Source organism: Pollicipes pollicipes, unplaced genomic scaffold (genome assembly GCF_011947565.3).
Source record: "Pollicipes pollicipes isolate AB1234 unplaced genomic scaffold, Ppol_2.1 Scaffold_1786;HRSCAF=2088_pilon_pilon_pilon, whole genome shotgun sequence".
Lineage (NCBI taxonomy): Eukaryota > Metazoa > Arthropoda > Thecostraca > Pollicipedomorpha > Pollicipedidae > Pollicipes > Pollicipes pollicipes.
Genome location: NW_023595997.1, coordinates 1511 through 19873, shown reverse-complemented (window position 1 = coordinate 19873; position 18363 = coordinate 1511). Strand labels below are relative to the sequence as shown.

At 48.5% G+C, this 18363-nt stretch overlaps 1 protein-coding gene across 1 annotated transcript; it reads right to left on the bottom strand.

The window, feature by feature from the left end:
• Positions 1 to 208: 208 nt before the first annotated feature.
• LOC119095883 (beta-hexosaminidase subunit beta) lies at positions 209 to 7556 on the bottom strand. Its single transcript, XM_037218745.1, has 3 exons — positions 7527 to 7556; positions 5657 to 7189; positions 209 to 393 (listed from the first exon to the last, which is right to left on the bottom strand). The coding sequence occupies exons 2-3, from the start codon at positions 6844 to 6846 to the stop codon at positions 333 to 335; spliced, it is 1251 nt and encodes a 416-aa protein (XP_037074640.1). The 5' UTR covers positions 6847 to 7189; positions 7527 to 7556; the 3' UTR covers positions 209 to 332.
• Positions 7557 to 18363: the final 10807 nt, after the last annotated feature.

Here is an 18363-nt window from a genome sequence, read left to right as displayed (position 1 = left end):
CGTCTTGTTGAGAGTTGGTGCGAGGCAGACCAGATGCGGTGCCCATCACGACACTGTCAGTCGCACCGATCGCGGGACATGTCCGTACATGTGCGGGGAACACAGCTCTATAAAGCACTCTCTGTATTGCCACGCGGACGTAAACCACACCCACGACTCCCAGTTGCGCGCAACTACGCCAGTGTCGTACAGTTTCCGCTGCACAGGCCGGCCAACTAACGTCAACTGCTGCCTCATTGACCACCAGTGCCCCACGTCACGGACGTGACGCGCCGCCTTAAGGGCGGTCCCGGTCGTTATCTTCGGCAGCCCCACAGACGTCGCATTACGTGTTAACAAAATCCGGGACCGTTCGGTGGTTCCGCGTCGTAGCCGCGTCCCACCATCCGACACCTGCAAGAGAGGGCACATGGCGGAAAGTTACGCGCAATTCATCCTGTCCCGGATACACACGCCGACTATGTGCCGGATGATGCACCTCGCGTATAAAAAAGCTCCAAAGAATATTACAGGTAGTTCGCCTTAAGGGAAAATGTGACTTGTGCTTGTCGCACGCAGCTGAATAGGCATTTTCCTTTTTTTTTTTTGGTAATACCAGCTTCATGAAATCCTTAATAGCTCAAAATTTTTCCTGGCGCTGGGCACTCTAGAAAATTATACTTTCTTTGCGCTACGTTTCCCAACATGTGTGTTACGTAATGCTCTTCACAAACTGCCAAATCATGCGATGTATATATCTTGCGATGTATCATACCACTGATGCGAGTAAATGGGTACAAATTGCACGATAAGCACGAAGACGCGACAAAAATGATGACGCGTCAAGACCTTGATAATAGCCTACGAAGTCAAACCAAAACACTCTTCTTCACATTGGTCAAGTTGAGACATGAGCGCATCACGGCTCCGGGAGGTCATACCGGTCCGCGGCAGGTGGTTCCAGGACGAGGCCGCACGATCTGAAAATACCTTACGCGACATGGGCAGCCGGAAAGGGGGCGGCTTACAAGTGCCGACCACCGCCGAGCTTGTGATACGCTCACAGCGGTCCGAGGGGTGAAGCACTGGTTGAAACGCTTGTGCAATAAATCGCGCGAGATATGAAGACGCATTTTTGTAGGGATTAAGATCTCCAGCTGCAAGGACAATATCACCAGAATTCAACGAAATGGCACACCATGCCTTTGATTTCTTTCCTTCATGGAGTTTATGCCGCGTATAGCACAGACACCCTTTTCGGAGGACAATTTGGCATTGGTAAAACCATATCTTCTTAGATGCTAGCGTGATGCAGGGCTGTGTTATGAAGCAGGCATACCCTAGGCACATATCACGTGGTCTAGTCACGTACATGCTAAAACATCTATCAATGCAGCTTTCGCTAAATGGCTTACGACTCCTGCTGAGCTAAACACAAACGCTCATTTTTACTGGCATCACACATATCATCCATATATGGCAGAGCGCACCCAGGCCACCAATGGTATCGATGGTCTGGTTGTCGTTGCTCGCGGTTAGCTCTTCTACTTTATCTTGCCTACTCCCATGCCAATTTTGAGCGAGGTTGACATGAAATTCCGCGCACAGGCGCGGAGGGTGCGATCACGGTCTCAGCTCAGTGACACACATGCGCAAAGCGCTGTGCTGTGCCGCGACGAAATGATAAGCTCGCAAGCTGGGGAATGAAAAGCCGATATTATATGTGTCTAGTGCATTTTGTTCGTGCTGCAGCAGCAATGCCCAGTGCTATCGTTGGACATAACTGGGCTCGAGATTTCAGCAGAGGATGGTTTGAAACATGCCTCAAGAAAAGCGCATTCACTTCAATAAGCCTGATCAGTGGGGGGATTCCAGCCTTTCGTGTCAGTGATTATGCTTAGACGTTATCTAAAACAGATATGCAAGTTATGAGAAAGACAACTGGAGTAAACCGGAACGGGCAAGGGTTAAAGACGGCACATGGCGTATTTTGGAGTCCATCCCGTCTGCAGGGCGGAGGATGCAAGCACTCAGTCCCCGTGTGAAGACGTTCTGACATGTGTACGCGCCAGTTAAAAACGGTAAGAGGTAAATATCTCTTCCCAGCGTAATGTGGGGACTGTTGAGGACTGAGAACAGTTGGAGCACGTCTGGGTACCCTTTCCAACTCGGGACAGAATCTATTAAAGCGTTTGTTTCCCAATTAAAGCTAATCGTAACTCGAATGTAGTTTTTGTTCCCTGCTTTACATGAAATCTATATGCAAGCCATCTTTAGCACATGTTCGGGCGGGGAGCAAATTGCCCCCCCCCAAATATTTTTTTCCGGAATGGTTTCCGAACGGCGCGGCGTAGTCGCGAAAAACTTTGCATAGCTGTAGACAACTGAAGAGCAAATCGTCTGGCATCACAAATGTAGATGTACCTTGTAAGTTCGCTTCCCTGTGGCAGGTTAAAGTCAGGCCATGGTTTCAGCAATAACTTCATAGCCAATAAAACAATTAAATGAGCATATTACATTGACCTAGGGTGAGGTATGAAGTTCAGACCAAGGTTAAGACTAACCTGTTTTATTACTCTATGGCTGGCTGTATGCGGTAGTTTCTGGTGCTCATTTCAATTTATCGATAGCAGGAAACGCATTATACATCTTTCATGTACATTTTAACACTCGCCCGGATGGTCGGCTAGATATCCTTCGCTCGGGTGGGGGGAGGCAATTTGAGCCCCCTGAGATCGCGGGAACTAAGAAAGCTAGAAGCACCAAATTGAAAGGACATCTTACCCTGTGCGTAACCTTACTTAGGTCGTAGTTTAGGCCTCCTAGGTCATGATTTTCAGGTCAAACAAAGTCAAACAATATCAAATTCCAGGTTGGTCTCCAAAGTGCCCCCAGAACCTAGGCAACTGTATCTAAGCAAAAGATCACAAGCCCATTTGAGGTCAGTGACCTTGTTTGACCTTTTGAAGGTCTTGGTGGCCAAAATCATACAAGACCGCTCCGAGTTTTGCTTTTGAATAAGCGACAAAGATTATGCTAGGCGGCATGTTCCTAAAACAAAGTGTCGAATCAGTTCATCTTAGTTCAATGACCTCTTTCCACCTCTAAGAAGCCAATGGAAGATGTATAATGCGGCTCCTGCTGTCAATACATGCGAAATGAGCACCACAAACTATCCCATACAGCAAGCCCTAGAGCAAAAATCAGGTTGGTTTGATCTTGGTCTGATCTTCATACCTGACCTTACGTCAACGTAAGCTGTTCACTCAAAATTTACATTTCCTAAGAAAGCATCTCACCGATGCATGGCTTCGTCAAACACTACATTATTGTATCAGATAGGATGATTCCTAGAAATTGTCTTCGCTGTAACTATGGCCTGACTTTGACCTGCCATAGGTCAGCTACCTAGAAGGTACATATAAATGATTGATGTGAAACGATCCGCTATTTAATTGTTTACAGCCATGCAAAATTTGGCGCGGCTACGCTGCGCCCTTCAGAAACCATTCCAGAAAAACCTTCGTGGAAGTCAATTTGATCCCCCTCCCCCACCCAAGGGCGTGTTAAATATCACAATAGGTCACGGACTTAAAATGACCCACATGAACATTTTGTTTTTAGAAGCATACTGCCTAGTGTAATCTTTGTTGCTTGCCCAAATGCAAAGCTTAAAGCAGTATTGTGTGATTTTGGTCACCACAACCTTCAAAAGGTTGAGCAAGGCCACTGACGTTAAAATGAGCATGTGGCCTTTTGCTTGGAACAGGTTATCTAAGTTCTAGGGGCCTTTTGGAGTCAAATCTGGAACTTGACATGTTTGAGTTTATTTGACCTAAGGGTCATAACCTAGGAACTTCGAACTTTGACCTAAGTGAGTTAATGTACAGGCAACACACACCTGTGAATTTGGTGCCTCTAGCTCTCTTGGCTCCTGAGATCTCAGCTTGGTAAAATTGCCCTCCCACCCGAGAGAAGGGTATTCAGCCGGCCACCCGGGCGCGTGTTACCACGCGCTTGGGTGACCGGTTGATTTGACCCCGAAGGATTTTCAAAATACTTTGGGCGGCGCGGAGAAGCCTCGCCAACTTTGTATAGTTATTGGCAGTTGAACAGCGAATCGTTTGATGAAACAAATTAGATATACCTGGTATGGTTGCTGACCTATGGCAGGTGAAAGTCAGGTCGTGGCTGTTAGGTAAGGCAATTTGAACCGATCAGTCTTACGCGACAGCGAAGTATTAGACGAAGTCATACATTTATGTTATAGTTAATCAGGCAAAAACGGCTCAAGTTGGGATTACAGCACATTTTATTGACCTAGGCATGTGTGAAAAGGCTAGACAAAGGTCAAAACCAGGTTGTTCTTATGCTGGAAACCTTGCTCTATGAGGTAGTTTCTGGTGCTCATTTAACACTTCTTGAGAACAGGGACGGCAACCGGTATTTTCCATGAATTTGTTACAGGTCATAGTAGGTCATTGATGTAAAACGATCCCGATCGACCGATTCTTTCTGGGACTGTACCACTGGGCGTAATCCCTATCGCTTATTAAAAATTCAATAACCAAAACACTCCAGTAGTCTTCTGGATAACATGGCTTTGCAAAGGTCAAACAAGGTCACCGACCTAAAATGCACACCAGTGACATTTTGCTTAGAACAGACCTATAGGCTTCAGGTGGTTGCATGAGGAGGTCTGGGAGCACTCTGCATACCAATCATGGTTTTGAACTTGTTTGGCCTTGTTTGACCAGAAAATCATGACCTCTGGATCTCAGATTAACACAAATGAGTAAACATACAGGCCAACCAATCCGGAGACTTTGGTGCCTCTAACTTTATTAGTTTTTGATATTTCAATGGGTTCAGATTGACCCGGCCCGAACGAAGGGTATTCAACCGGCTGCCCAGGCGTGTGTCAATTAAGGCGAAATGCTCGAACAGTAAGACATGACGGTTGACACCTTGACCAAAACTTGCACCGTAAGGCAAATTGATTTTATGGTTAGCTTTCAGGCAGAATGCTGCTTACAGGGAGAGGGTGATACTGTCAGGTTAAACAAGATATCCAAACAACACCTTGCGTTTCGGCTGCGTGTGTGGCAAATCGCGAGAACTGAAGTTTACTTAACTTAGACCTGTGGTTTAAAATGCCCCCTACATGTCGCCAAAACACCATTGATGAGTACTGTTAGGAGGAAAAGGTTCGGGAAAACAGCGCACTGCTTTTATCAAGTGTCATGTGGAACACAGCTTTTTCCGACATGACCTAAGTAAAGGCTGCCTGGGCCAGTGACTTAGCGTTTCTAAGACTTAAAACTTCTGGCACACCGCAAACGACCACGACAAGACACCACATAAAGGAAACAAGATGTCTCAGCAGCTATGCCCAGCAACCTCCGCGCGGTGATGATTCAAAAGGCGAAAGCCGATTCAAAGCGTTCATCACCCACGTAACGTGAGCTGATCCAGCTGACCTAACTATAACGTGAGCCGATCCAACTCCTGTTTCCCAAAGACTACTTGCCTTCCTCCCCCCCCCCCCCCCATCATAAGCACAAGAAGTTAGCTGCGCGCAAAAATTTTGTGTGCTCGTGTTCCAATGAGTCGCTCCAGTCAGTCGGGGTTTGCAAAGTCTCATGCGGTTTGTGCACAGGGGTGCACATTAGCTCACCTGTGCTCTTCCATCCTGCGGCCAGTGTGTCCATTGTGCTCGGTGTCCTTCGGCGACCAGAGCCGTTCGGCCACGCTGGAGGCCCTCGGCCAGACGCGAGGCATCACGTTCGTGTCGTCCACGTACTCGCTCCACATGCAGGCCTCGCCACCAATCACCAGCTGGTTCTGTGCGTCCGTGCCACCAAAACTCTCCGGCTCGCAGTTGTAGTACGTCTGCCAGTCGTTGCCATTGTTGATGTGGTCCAGGTACCAGCAGGAGGAGAGGATGGCGCGCAGGCCTTGGCCAGTCACTTTGTTCATCTCAGCCTCCCAGCCGCCCTTCCACACCTCAACGATGGTGGCCGGCTTGACTTGGATATCGTTGTCAATGACCTCCTGCCAGATGACATACTCGGGACTGGTCGGTAGCGCCTCCACCAGGCTCAGCAGCCGCGCGATGTAGACGCTCTCAATCTCCTGCGGGGTCGAGATATTGAGCGACTTCATCCAGGCCTGGATCTGCGGGTTGGAGAGCCAGCAGTTGAAACCGAAGCTCACCTCGTCCCCGCCCAGGTGGATGTACTTCTCGGGAAAGCGCATCACTATCTCCTCCAGCAGATGCGTCATCAGTGTATACACGTCCTCGTTACTCGGGTCGACGGGGCCGAAAGTGCCATCGGGGAGGCCGTCGTCCCCGTAGCAGGTGGTGGTGAAGCCTGGCAGGCCAACTCCCCAGGACTCCGTGTGTCCTGGCGTATCAAACTCGGGGATGACCCGAATTCCGCGCACGCGGGCATATTCGATGATATCCTCGACGTCCTCGACTGTGTACACCATGTCTTCAGAGTAGGCACCGCCCTCCGCCAAAGCAGGATATTTGATGCTCACAAAGGGGAAAGATTGGTCGTCGACGATGTGCCAATGGAAGACGTTGAACTTGTTCATCGCCATGGCGTCAAGGAAGTCCTTGATGGTGCTGATCCGGAAGTAGTGCCGCGACGTGTCCAGGAGGACGCCACGGTGGGAGTAGCGCGGTCGATCAGCGATCGACGCCTGTCGGATGTACAGACCGCCCTCGCCGTTGGAGAACATGAGCTGCGTGAACGTCTCCAGGCCGCGCAGCACGCCCCACAGGCTGTCGGCCGTGACGAAGGCCACGCCTGTCCCGCTGTCGGCGGCGTCGACGTCCACCCGATACGTCTCGTCCATGCCGAACTCGGGCGTCGGCGCGCCGGCACAGCTGCTGGTGAGGTTCACCTCGACCCTGGAAGCTCGCCGCGCACCTCCAGCTCCGGCTGGGCGGCGCCCGGACGCCGCCGGGTCCGACGTGCAGGGCCGGCCAGGCCGCGCACGACCTCCTGGTAGCGGAGCACAGCCTCCCACAGCTCGGCGCACTGACCGCCCGTCACGCGGAACTCGAAGCGGTCTGGCAGTGCGATCAGCAGCGACTTATTGGTCAGCTGGAGACCCTCGGGTGTTGGCCAGGGCTCGCCCTGCGTCGCCACCACCTTCGGGAAGCCGGCGTCAGTCGCCGGCAGCAGGCAGGTGATGACTGAGGGCCGAAAGAGACCACCATGACGGCTCTCAGTGCCCAGCGTGCGTCATGCAACAGCGGTTTAGTCAGTAACTCTGTGCCGTTTTGTGCTATGACGTTCTGTAAGAAGCTATGTCACTTTAAGAGAGCCAATGTGCCCACGACTAATCGCGCTATGGTCTGACCACGTTAAACACTTATCGCTAGCTTAGGCGGGACACAGTACCATATCAGAGGTATGCAGGCTGTAACATAGTGCAAATTTGACGTCGTCTAGTTATCACGCCGTCTAGTTATCTTAGAACAAGAACTCATGTCCATAATCAATAAGTGAGCAGTCAATGAGCGGCCTTACCCAACGCTGCCAACATGGCGTGTTGCATCGCTCTTCGGCGGAGCATTCCAAATGCCAGTGTCTTCGCTCTCACCTTGAAGAAATATATGCTCGTGTGGGAGGCGCCTTTGAGCCTATATACCAGCAAACCTACTTATCAGGAAGCAAATCTGAACGCGACATACAGGTGCTCGTTTTCACTCTAGGCATCGGTCCATCTGCCCTGAACGGCACCTGTCGATGCGCCACCATTTCTCCTGTATCCTAGATAAGAAGGCAACTACTTCTCTTCGTCCAACGGCGCTCGGCAAGCGTTTGACAGCGAGCTCATGTTTACAAGTCAGCAGAACTTCACTCGGTTTGCCACCGGCGGACGACCGTCCTTTCGACTGTTTTGCCAGATAAGGGGATTTCACATGCCCCCTGCCGCCGGAGAAAAAATCGCCCACATTCAAGCCGATAGTGGCATTGGATAGTTCACATGTAACAGCATTGCACTGATGTCATTGCTAGTTCGTACATTGAAAAGACCTAATTTGGACGTGCCAGTGATTACTAGTAAAAGGAATGTTTCACGTTTGAATGTTTTGAAACAAGCATTGGATCGGATGAAATAATCACACGTATACCTATTGCTTTACTTTCTAACACGCGTCCGGGTGACCGGCTAGATGCCCTTCGCTCGGATCGAGGGGGGGGCTCGATTCGAGGGGGCGTCAATTTGAACCCCGCCCTACTAAGGTCTCGGGAGCTAAGAAAGCTAGAAACACCAAATTTACATGGTGTGTTGAGTTGTACGTGTACTTACTTAGGTCAAAGTTTGAGGCTCCTTGGTCATGACCTTCGGGCCAAGTAATGTCAAAAAAGGTCAAATTCCGGGTTGGTTTCCAAAGTGCCCGCAGAACCTAGATTACTGTTTCTAAGCAAAAGGTCGCATAATTATCGAAGGTCAGTGATCTTGTTTGATCTTTTGAAGGTCAGGGTGACCAAAATAATAGAAAACTGTTTTGAATTTTGCATCTGAATAAGCGAAAAAGGTTACGCTTGGCAGCATGTTTTTAAAAACAAAATGTTGACCTAGGTTATTTTAGGTCAATGGCCTGTTCCGGCTTCTAAGAAGTCCATGTAAGATGTCTAATGCGGTTCCTGCTATCAATAAATTGGAAATGAGCACCAGAAGCTATCCCATACAGTATGGTTATGACCTTGGTCTGCCCTTCATACCTGACCTTAGGTCAACGTAATTTGTTCATTCAATATTTGTGTTGCTTAAGAAAGCATCCCAGAGGTGTATGGCTTCGTCTAACATTCCGTTGTTGCATCAGATTAAAATATTTCCTAGAAATAGGCTTCCCTGAGACCATAGCCTGAATTTACATTTAAATTTGGTATGCCAAACTATCCGGTATTCACTTGTCTACAGCTGTACAAAATTTGGCGCGGCTACGCCACGTCGTTCGGAAACCATTTGGGAAAACCTTCGGGGTGGGGTCAATTTGACTCCACCCGAGGGCGTGTCAATGGAAAATCCGGCTCTAGACAACACAGGTTCTCTGTTTCGTGAATATGCTCCTCAATACGTCATTATTTGATTACGTAATCATATCTTGCACACCCTTGCTTCAAAGTCAATTGACGGCCATGATATCTAGAAATCGTTCTCACGAGCCTCCTTGATTGACCCCACTATGCCACATTAAAGGAAAAATTTGCGGGACAGACATCTTCATACATGCTTAGGGGGTGGGGTCATAATGCTCACGCCAGATGTGAAAAAGCTTCCGATTTGCGGGATTTGATCGTTGACACAACGTGGCACTCTCTCCGACCAAATGGTAAGAAAGTCGCGAAAATGAAGACAAATTTCAACAGACAAGACCATATTACAACAGACCGTCCCAGCTGAACGAAACTCAAAGGTAAGTATTGGTCTGCATTCGTTAACACTTGCAGCGTGAGCATGTGCAGAACAAATGTCGAAACGTTGATTTTTCGCTTTTTGACCAAGTTGGGCCATAAGAGCTGCCAAACATAGAAGCTTTAATCAGGATAGTTTTTGCAGGTGCCAAAAATGTACTACCAACTATATTGCAACAGTGCTGACGTCGCCGATCGGTGGTGACAGTGGTTTATCAATGACCCTCAAATCAGTGTTTTTCACAGATTTTTCAGCCAAGATTCACTTCGAATACTAAACAGTGCAAAATACCAAATACTTAGGCTTTTTGCTAGTCCTAAGGATCGTAGCTGGTCTCAGTATCTTGCGGCGAACGTGATCAGTTTGTTACGCAATGTTTTCAAGCGTCATGCCATATGAGACGGATGGGCTTGAATGCTCGTCACGCGGTAATGCATCGGGCTCAGTGCAAGATTGAGGGCTCCTGTCAGCTGTGTTCATGTCCTGAAAGGCTGACTGGCTGGAAGAACGAAGATATTCGTCAGCTTCTTCATGAAATAGTGTTAAAAACACCCGTTTAGGTAGGATTGTTGTTTTAGGATACCTGAGCTGTAGCGTCAGAGGCACACGGGGGACGTTGGAGCGAAACGTGTCAAGGATTCATCCAGGGCGTCCTGCTGCTGTGAGGAATAGCGGCTTTGAGATAAGAGGTCTAGTATCGCTGGTGTAGGTTTCTCCCATTGCCAGCTGTACCTCTGACTTAGCGTATTGATCGGTGGTCAGACGTGAAATACAACGCTTTTTACTGTCATCGTATTGCACATAGAGCTAAATGAAGGCGCAAGAGGTGTTGAAAAATGTCGTTTGCATTCGTTGATAATAATGCTGCTTGGGTTTTCTCTAAATAATTGGGACCATGTTAGGAAGAGCGATTTCTGCATCGGTAATGATTATGCAGGCAGTGGGAGTCGCTAATGATTCCAGCTAGTGACGTCACAAACCAAAAGTAATACTGTTGGCAGTTGCTTGCAGAACCACGTTATCGGTGAATGTAGGGCTACGCGGATGCAGTTTTGCAAAATACGTAGAGTTGGGGGATGGAGAGGGGGAGGCAGGAGAAAATGGCTGAGCCTGCCTCCAAAATGCACTTAAACAATTTTCTCCTCAGATTTGATGCACTTTCTTTACATGGTTGGGAGCAGGGGTGTTGTTTCTCGACACTGGTTTTGTGGGGGCCTGAACATCAAAAATTATGATTAATGGAAAATAATGCTTAGAAAATAATGAATGAAAATAAGAATATATCTCCCCGGTTAAGAGGCACAATCTCCCCCCCACCCCCCTCCAACCGAATAGGAAATTATACGCCTCTAGGCTAGCTATGTTAAGTATGCCTTTATCTGATAACTAATACTTTAGACTCAACCACCATTCAGTGTTTGATGACTAGCAAATGATACTGAACTGCAACTGAACTCGCGAAATGAAAACACCTCATGGTTATGCCGCATTGTATTAAATGTGCTCTTTGTTTGTTGTTTTTTTTTTGTTTATTTCATTTTTAGTTATACTGCAGTGTTTTCTAAATGGTTTGGCTTCAGGTGACAATTAAGACAGTCCCAAATTTCATCGGTGACAGAAAAGGCACTTTTTTCACCCCTGGCCCCCGTTCCATCCGAATTAGTGCTAAACTTCTGTATTTGTGCACAACCTCAGAGTCTCTCTTGCATGTAGGGTAAGATGAGCAAATGTCCGAATGGCGAAGATTTATGACCGGCCAGAATCGTTTCGAGCTGTTTCGGAAGTACTGCACTAACCCTTTCAAGATCTACAGCATTTGGTGTCGCACACGATTCATAAATAATCCAGTGCAGAAGAAAGCAGCGTAGAATGCTGGCCTGGAAATGCTTTCCTGAGGTGCAGTGCGCCTTCTTTCTGTCGGAGAGCGCGTCTAACGTCTGTATCAAAACATGGTGCAATTTGCAGCAGCAGAAATAATGTCTGGCATTGTAATCAGAAATGACGGCGTTGTAAACAGTAATGGCAGCGTTAACTTTTTGAAAGAAATCAGGAAAGAGATTTACAGTGCAACGACACACGCAGCGCGAGCAGTTGAAGTCGGCCGTTCGATAGCTAAATGTGCATATCCTAGACGCGTTGTGAGCGTGAGGTGCTGGAGCACAACAACAGGAAAATATTCGCTTTGATCCGACACGAATGAACCGGCTTGCAGTGATGCAGCGATGTCACCATCAGGCAGAGGTGCATACAAGACCTTTGGTGACCACAACGCGGGAGAGGAGTCAGGGGACTGCTGCTGCTGTTCTAGTCACCTCCATCTAAATCTGGGGGTCTTTGTTCCCCCACGTGATGATGACAGGTCCACCGGTTTCTGTCAGCGGACGAAAGCATGAATTTGACATAGATTCCAGTAGTCGTGGAATGTGACACTCCCCTTTGAGTGATGGATTATAAAAAAACAATACGAGCCATGTTGACGCTGTTAAAAGCAATCAAATCGCTGTTAAAAGCAGTGTCTCAAAATAGGAATATATTTCAGAAATACAGTGGTGTAGCCCCACGGTCACTTACGGGTAACAATTTTGCTGGGAGCACCGCCTAGTACCATCAGCATGAAATGAGAACATAGATTATGATTATTTTCGACTTCAAATTGTCTATCAACGTTTTGCATCAGCACATGACTTCTTTCTTTCTTGGTAGAACATAGTGTAGCCCAAGTGCGTGAAAACTGCAGTTGTCGCAACTATCGTCATGACAACTGTCGTCATGATGGTGGCGGAATCTGCTTAGGGCCGTCGTTGGCTACTCCGGACTAGATGTGCCTCTTTCGAGATACTTGCTAATCTGCACCTTGCTGGCCTGCGGACTTGAAAGTGACACTTTTACTGACTCACTGACTGACTGACTGACAACGAACGTTTGTGGTTGGCGCAGCGGGTGGCGAAGGCCATTGGCCAACAAGGTCAAGAAGCGCATTGGTTGAAGTTTGAACCAGCGCGTCACTATACAGTGTGATGCTCTGTTTCCCAAAATTAAAGTGCGCTACGAAAGGAACCACTAAGTTAAAGGCCATGAAAGAAGTTAGCGTCATGTCTGTGTATCGTTTCCATCAGTTGAATATTTCACGCTCTCTTTGCATTTATCACGTCAGTATTTTAACGAAATAGTGTATTGCGAACATTTCATAATGCACACCTTGAAACAAGCAAGGGAAATGACGGGTGACAAAAAGTTCATTGAGATTTCTCCCGTCGGAGCAGCCATCTCAAATCATATTTCCGAACTAACCAGAACGATTTTGAGCAATCTGGTATCACGCACAAAATTAGACGTGTCTTATCTAACAACAGGTGAAAAGCAGAAAAAGACGACGTACTCGCAATTACTGTACGAAGACCACTTCTCTATCGGTCTGAAGCTCTCGGCTGGGCCACAGGTTGTCTTGATTGTCTTGGTTGCATATTGTCAGTCTTGATTGAGTAGGCCACGCTACCGTCCGGGGCGGGCTTGCCCGGTACAGATCTTACGGAGCCAGTCAGTCCTCAGTCAACGGAGCTCCGAGCCAGTCACGCCAGACGTCAGCCTGTCTCGGCCAGCGTCATGACTTCACACCCATTCAGCGTGGGGTTGTGGTAAGAGCGTGTGCGAGGTGTGGCTGACGCACCGCATATTCTGGGAGAGAACAGCTATGTCCCGCGGTTAGGTGTGTCCAGGATTAACCTTAACGTCCTGCGACAGCTTTGTTCTGCGCGACTGGAATGGGGCCACAGAGTTAGAGTAGAAGGCAGGTTTGTAGTAGCCCCAGTCAGTTGTACGGGGGGGGGGGGGGGTTCAACCTCTCAGTTTGGACTCCATCCCTCCTCCCCCCCCCCCACACACACACTTAAAGAAAAAGGGAAGTCAATCGGGGATGACGCGCGTTTACTGACGTATTTTAGGATAGGCTGGGTCGTTTTACACGGAAGCTACGCCCATGGTGGAAGGCACATATAGCACCCAGAGGGTTTAATTCGTTGCAGTCGAGAAAACCTGTCGATGTGGGTTTACCCTGCAACATCGACAGCGAACGGTACCGACTATGTGAATATCAACGAGCGCTAGCCACTGGGAACGGACTTCTTGACAGGTGCACCCTTGAACCACACTGCCGGCTGTAAAGTTTTTTGGTTGTGCACGGTCTCTTGTGGCATCTCAAAACACGCAGAAACAACTGAGGGGGAATCTTAGGTCGTCAAGACTTCAACTTCAACTTCAACGGCACCACACTTCAACGGCTCCCTGACCAGTCGACACGGGCCAAACCAGCTATCAAAGCAGCCGGCGCTCACGTCACCTGGCGGTCCCGTTCGCCAGTCGTTGCTTTGAGCATTGACATTCTACAACAGGCCATTATCTAGCCTCGCACTGGGCTTGGTTTATCGGTACCTTTCGGTTTAGTCGTCGGTGTTCTGAGCGGTCCTTAGCCCAGTACCAAGCATTGTGTGTTGATTTGGGAGTTTGAATCGTTGAATATGTTGGCACATTTGCATTGACAGTCGACAAAGATTCGGAATACCTGCTGCACTCAACCAAACTTAGGTGTTTTGATCTAAATTTTGTCTAGCCTTGTTGAATCGTGCCCGTAGACTCCGTCTTGGAACGTCAAGCACTCCCAACAAATCTGTTGGATATATTTGTCTAATCAGCACCTCATGGTACACTAAACGTCGGGTACCATGTCATACGAGCAAAAAATGCCGTAAAGCTCAGAGGAATTAGGTCTTTATTGCTCATGTCAACAATTCCACAGCATATTCATCCAAAATAGAAGACCAAAATGTTGTAGACCTTGTTGGATATAGAGTACCGCGAGCAATCACGCACGCCTGTATGGCGTAAGCTGGGCCCCGCATGATGTCCTGGGGTATAGTGATCAGTGTTCACCTGTCGGATGTTCGCTGCGCATGCTGCTGATCACCAGTGACTGATGGCGTCCAGAATGTCGCATTTTGCTGTCAGGGGTCCATTCTTCACTGTCTGGGGCAATGGTTTGTATCGTATCGGTTATCTGATGTCTCTGGGTGCCTTGGCGTCTAATGCTCTCTGTCAAGGGGTGTTTACTTCAATGTCGGGTTTGTTCAGCTCGCGATTGTCCGGTCTCCGGTGTGGTGGCGGTCTCTGGTATGGTGGCGGTCTCCGGTATTGTCCGGTCTCCGGTATGGTGGCGCGTAGCGTTTGAGGTTTGATCTTCCGCGCCTGGATCTGGGAGTCATCGGTTCAGGAGCAGGGCACTTGATGTTTAATGGTGGACAGCCTGATGGTCATTGCCAAATAATCAGATTTTCAGTGTATTGATAAAGCACGTTGTTGTGTGTCCACGAACGGTTTGTCATTTCGCGAAGTCCGGTTATGTGCAATAATCTGATGTGGAGTGTTCCAGAGCAGGACCATCAGTGTACAATAACTGGTCCGATCTTCGCTGTTTGAGGGCCCACCATTCCACCGCTTACTGTAATAGTCTGATGTTTGGCGCCCTGTAGTTATGTAGTCATGGCGCCCTGTAGTTATGTAGTCATGGCGCCCTGTAGATATGTAGTCATGGCGCCCTTGCCCTCATTTGCTATTTTCATATCGCGGACTGACACCGAACAGCGCACACCAATCTGCTGTGTACTATTTGGCCACGAAGTTCAGCGCCAGACAGTCTGTCTGCTGCCCTCCGGAGAACGGCTCCCAGACGCTCGAGGCGGCCGCATCGCCGGGCACTTCCAGTCGCGGGACACCGGTACGGCTCCGCGACGACCGCTCAGCAGCGGCGGCCGTCTCCCGCGGCCGTGCCTGCCGCCGACGCGTCTCTTGTGCTGCCTGCATGCTCAGGCCTTCCGTCGACGATGAACTTAAGCGGCAACTTGCTGCGCGGCGTGATAAGCGCTGTCAGCGGCAGGCCACGTTGGCGGGTCGTGGTGTGGTTGGCACTTACATTATTATGCAGTACTGGGCAGCTCCGTGACGGGTTGGAATAGAAGTACAATTGGGAGGAAGCCGGTGCGTAATGCGGTCCACGTGCAGCCTGGATACTAGAGCCCTATCCGGTCGCTCAAACCAGCTTGGTACTGGCATATGTCCGTCTTCCCTTTGCGCGAAACGGCGCGGAAGAGTGATGCCAGGAAAGTTATCAATGTCATTTCATGGCTCGCTCGCAGATTTTTAGGCAGTAATTCTGAGCATCACCCGTATTACACACATCTAACTACATTAGCAAAGTCCGAGCACGACGAGAGAAACTCGTGCAGCGCATTTATTCTCGAAATGTGAGACATCAGTGCTCTCTGTCACCACCAACTCCTATGTCTATGGGTCAGGACAGGGGGAGCATACACTGACATGTAAAACATTACGCTATTTTACGCCTGGAGAGCGTGAAATAAGGCCCCTTCTAACTGGCTTGTTTGCTCCCCCCATTGGCGAGAAGAGGAAAATTGGATTTCATGCTCCCCCCCCCCCCCTCTCCACTAAACAAAAAGAACTCAAGAAGCAACGAGCTGATCTGTGTGATTCTAACGACGAAATACATACCTGAATCTTACGACAGCACCACATTCCCAGTGACCGATGCATGTTTAACTAATGCCATAGGGCAAGCCAAAGTTGTGTTAACAAAATTATTCGAAGTGTCATACGCATTTGACGAAACTGCAATATGTAGATAAGAACTTATGTTACGTCTCTGTCGCGTGCTTATATCTACTCGTGTCTATAGACACAGTGCCTAAGAGGAAGTCATGTGAAAAGCTTAAGATGACTCCGTGCTCAAATTTGCTTGCATGCGACTCCTTGTTGAGGGACTAGTAGGCGATATGTACGATGTAGGCATAGATGTGAAGCGTCTATAAAATGCTATCTACTATATCACTGTGCTGTCGTTACGTCTGCCGCCAAGATTGTGCAAGGTCGAGGGTCAAGCAAAGCTCTGACCTCAATGCGAAACACTGTACCTATTTAAAAAGGCAAGTTGATCTAGCGCCAGGGCACACCCATTTATTTGCGCTTTTCACCAGTGTCTTATCTTAAGTGTGACTAATTTCCACGATGTAGCGGACCCGCGGCGTGACCAAAAGCCTTTGGCTGCCATATCACTGAACATTGAGCTGCAATCCAAAATTACATTGCTTGAACACAGAGCTTTTCTATATCATATAACGGCCTTTTATTATATCATATAAAGTATTGACATATCCTCTAACCCCAGCCAGTGACGGCAGAGGCTCGTTGATGTTGGCTCTGTTTCTTCCGCTTGCAAGCATCATTTCTTCCTTGTAGCATTTAGAGCTATTGACTATCTGAAATCCTAAACCGACTACCGTGTGACCTGGTAATGAATACCGTGTAATCTGGTAATGACTACCGTGTGACCTGGTAATGACTGGAACTTTTCGGAGTTCATGACACAAGCTGCCTCTTCTGAAAGGCTAAATTCATGTGTAGCTTACCAAAAGTATAACAGACGCACGCCAGCCAAATTGATAAAAACAGGGCAATTTCTATTTTCCCGTGACACCTATCCAGGGTGACCTGGCCTTGGAGCCATGCTTGAGCTATTCATAACGTACATTTTATGAACTAGCATGGCTTCGTGACGCACGCCAGAGGGCATAACCCAACCATGGCTACAAATGACCGTATGTGGACATTTAACGGGCACGGGAATCAGACAGTGCCAATGAAAATGTGCCTCGGTTACTTGCTGGTGCGTGTTAGAAATCTGAGGCTACTGGCTTCATATATTTCAGGCTTGCAACACAAGCAAGAAATACGACATGGGGTATGTATGCACTCGCGTCAATGACACGACATCGGAAAGTTTGGAAAGACCACGAACTATGTAGGTTGAGTGCAGGTATATGATATAATAATTTGGAGCCGATACGTTTCTTGTGCCTGTCGCACGTGTACGGCTAGGCAGCGAGAGCTCTTCTTTGTGACATGTGTAAGAGTGCGGGTCGACATTTTATGGATAAAAAGGCAGTTGTGCTGTTTTCAGGTTTCTCCAGCTCCTGGGCGGTTTCAGCTTTACCAAAGGAACAAAAAGCACGAGATGGAAAGGTGCTATGCAGTTGCGTCACTGGGTTTGCTCCTACATTCCAAAACCAGCGTCGTTCCCTGCAGTTTCCTCCTAGCCGAGGTCTGCTGTGATGATGCGGGGAGAGACGTAAGCAGTGCTATGTTATTTGTACGATAGACGGCGCTACCGTGGGCGAGCGAAAACAGACCTTGCGATAAATTTAAGGACTTAGGTGCAAAACACATGTGTCAACGCCTTAAACGCAATGCTCACACAAAAATATGCAACACAGATCATTCGCTGCCAACAGAATATGTCAGCGGCTGTTTGATGACATCGGCCTACGAGCCTGTCACTCTAGCTGCCTGGTTTAGTTTCCGACGCGCAGGCGCGAACTGCCTGTGGTCATTACCTACTTCGCAATCTCTTACGCCATCCTGACTGTCTCCAGTCTCGATAAAAGAAGGTACTGATGATGGTTAGAGAACAACCTACCGATTGTAGTCAATTGTGCGAATATGCAAAATAGTTTGCGGTCCTCGTTAAAAGGACGACCTTAATTATATGGGAAAGTCTGAAATATTGATGAGCCCCCCCCCCCCCTCTCGTCCTACTCATGTCTCAATGTTTTCCTCAGCACTCGGAAACAAACATTCGGCCGAATACAATTAGTGATAGCTGAACAGATTTTCAAAAATCGCGGGTGAGCAGCTGCATTTTCAAACCGGCGGATCGTTGCATATCCCGCTACATGGATACCAGCTGACCACATGTCTGAAAACCAACAACGCCACTTCTTGCGAATCCATCAGGCATCTGTCTCCGGCGTGTACAGCAGCCGCCGCCTCGCCCGGGAGCGCCGCCTGGCTGCACATCGATCGGGGGGCGCCGCTGCA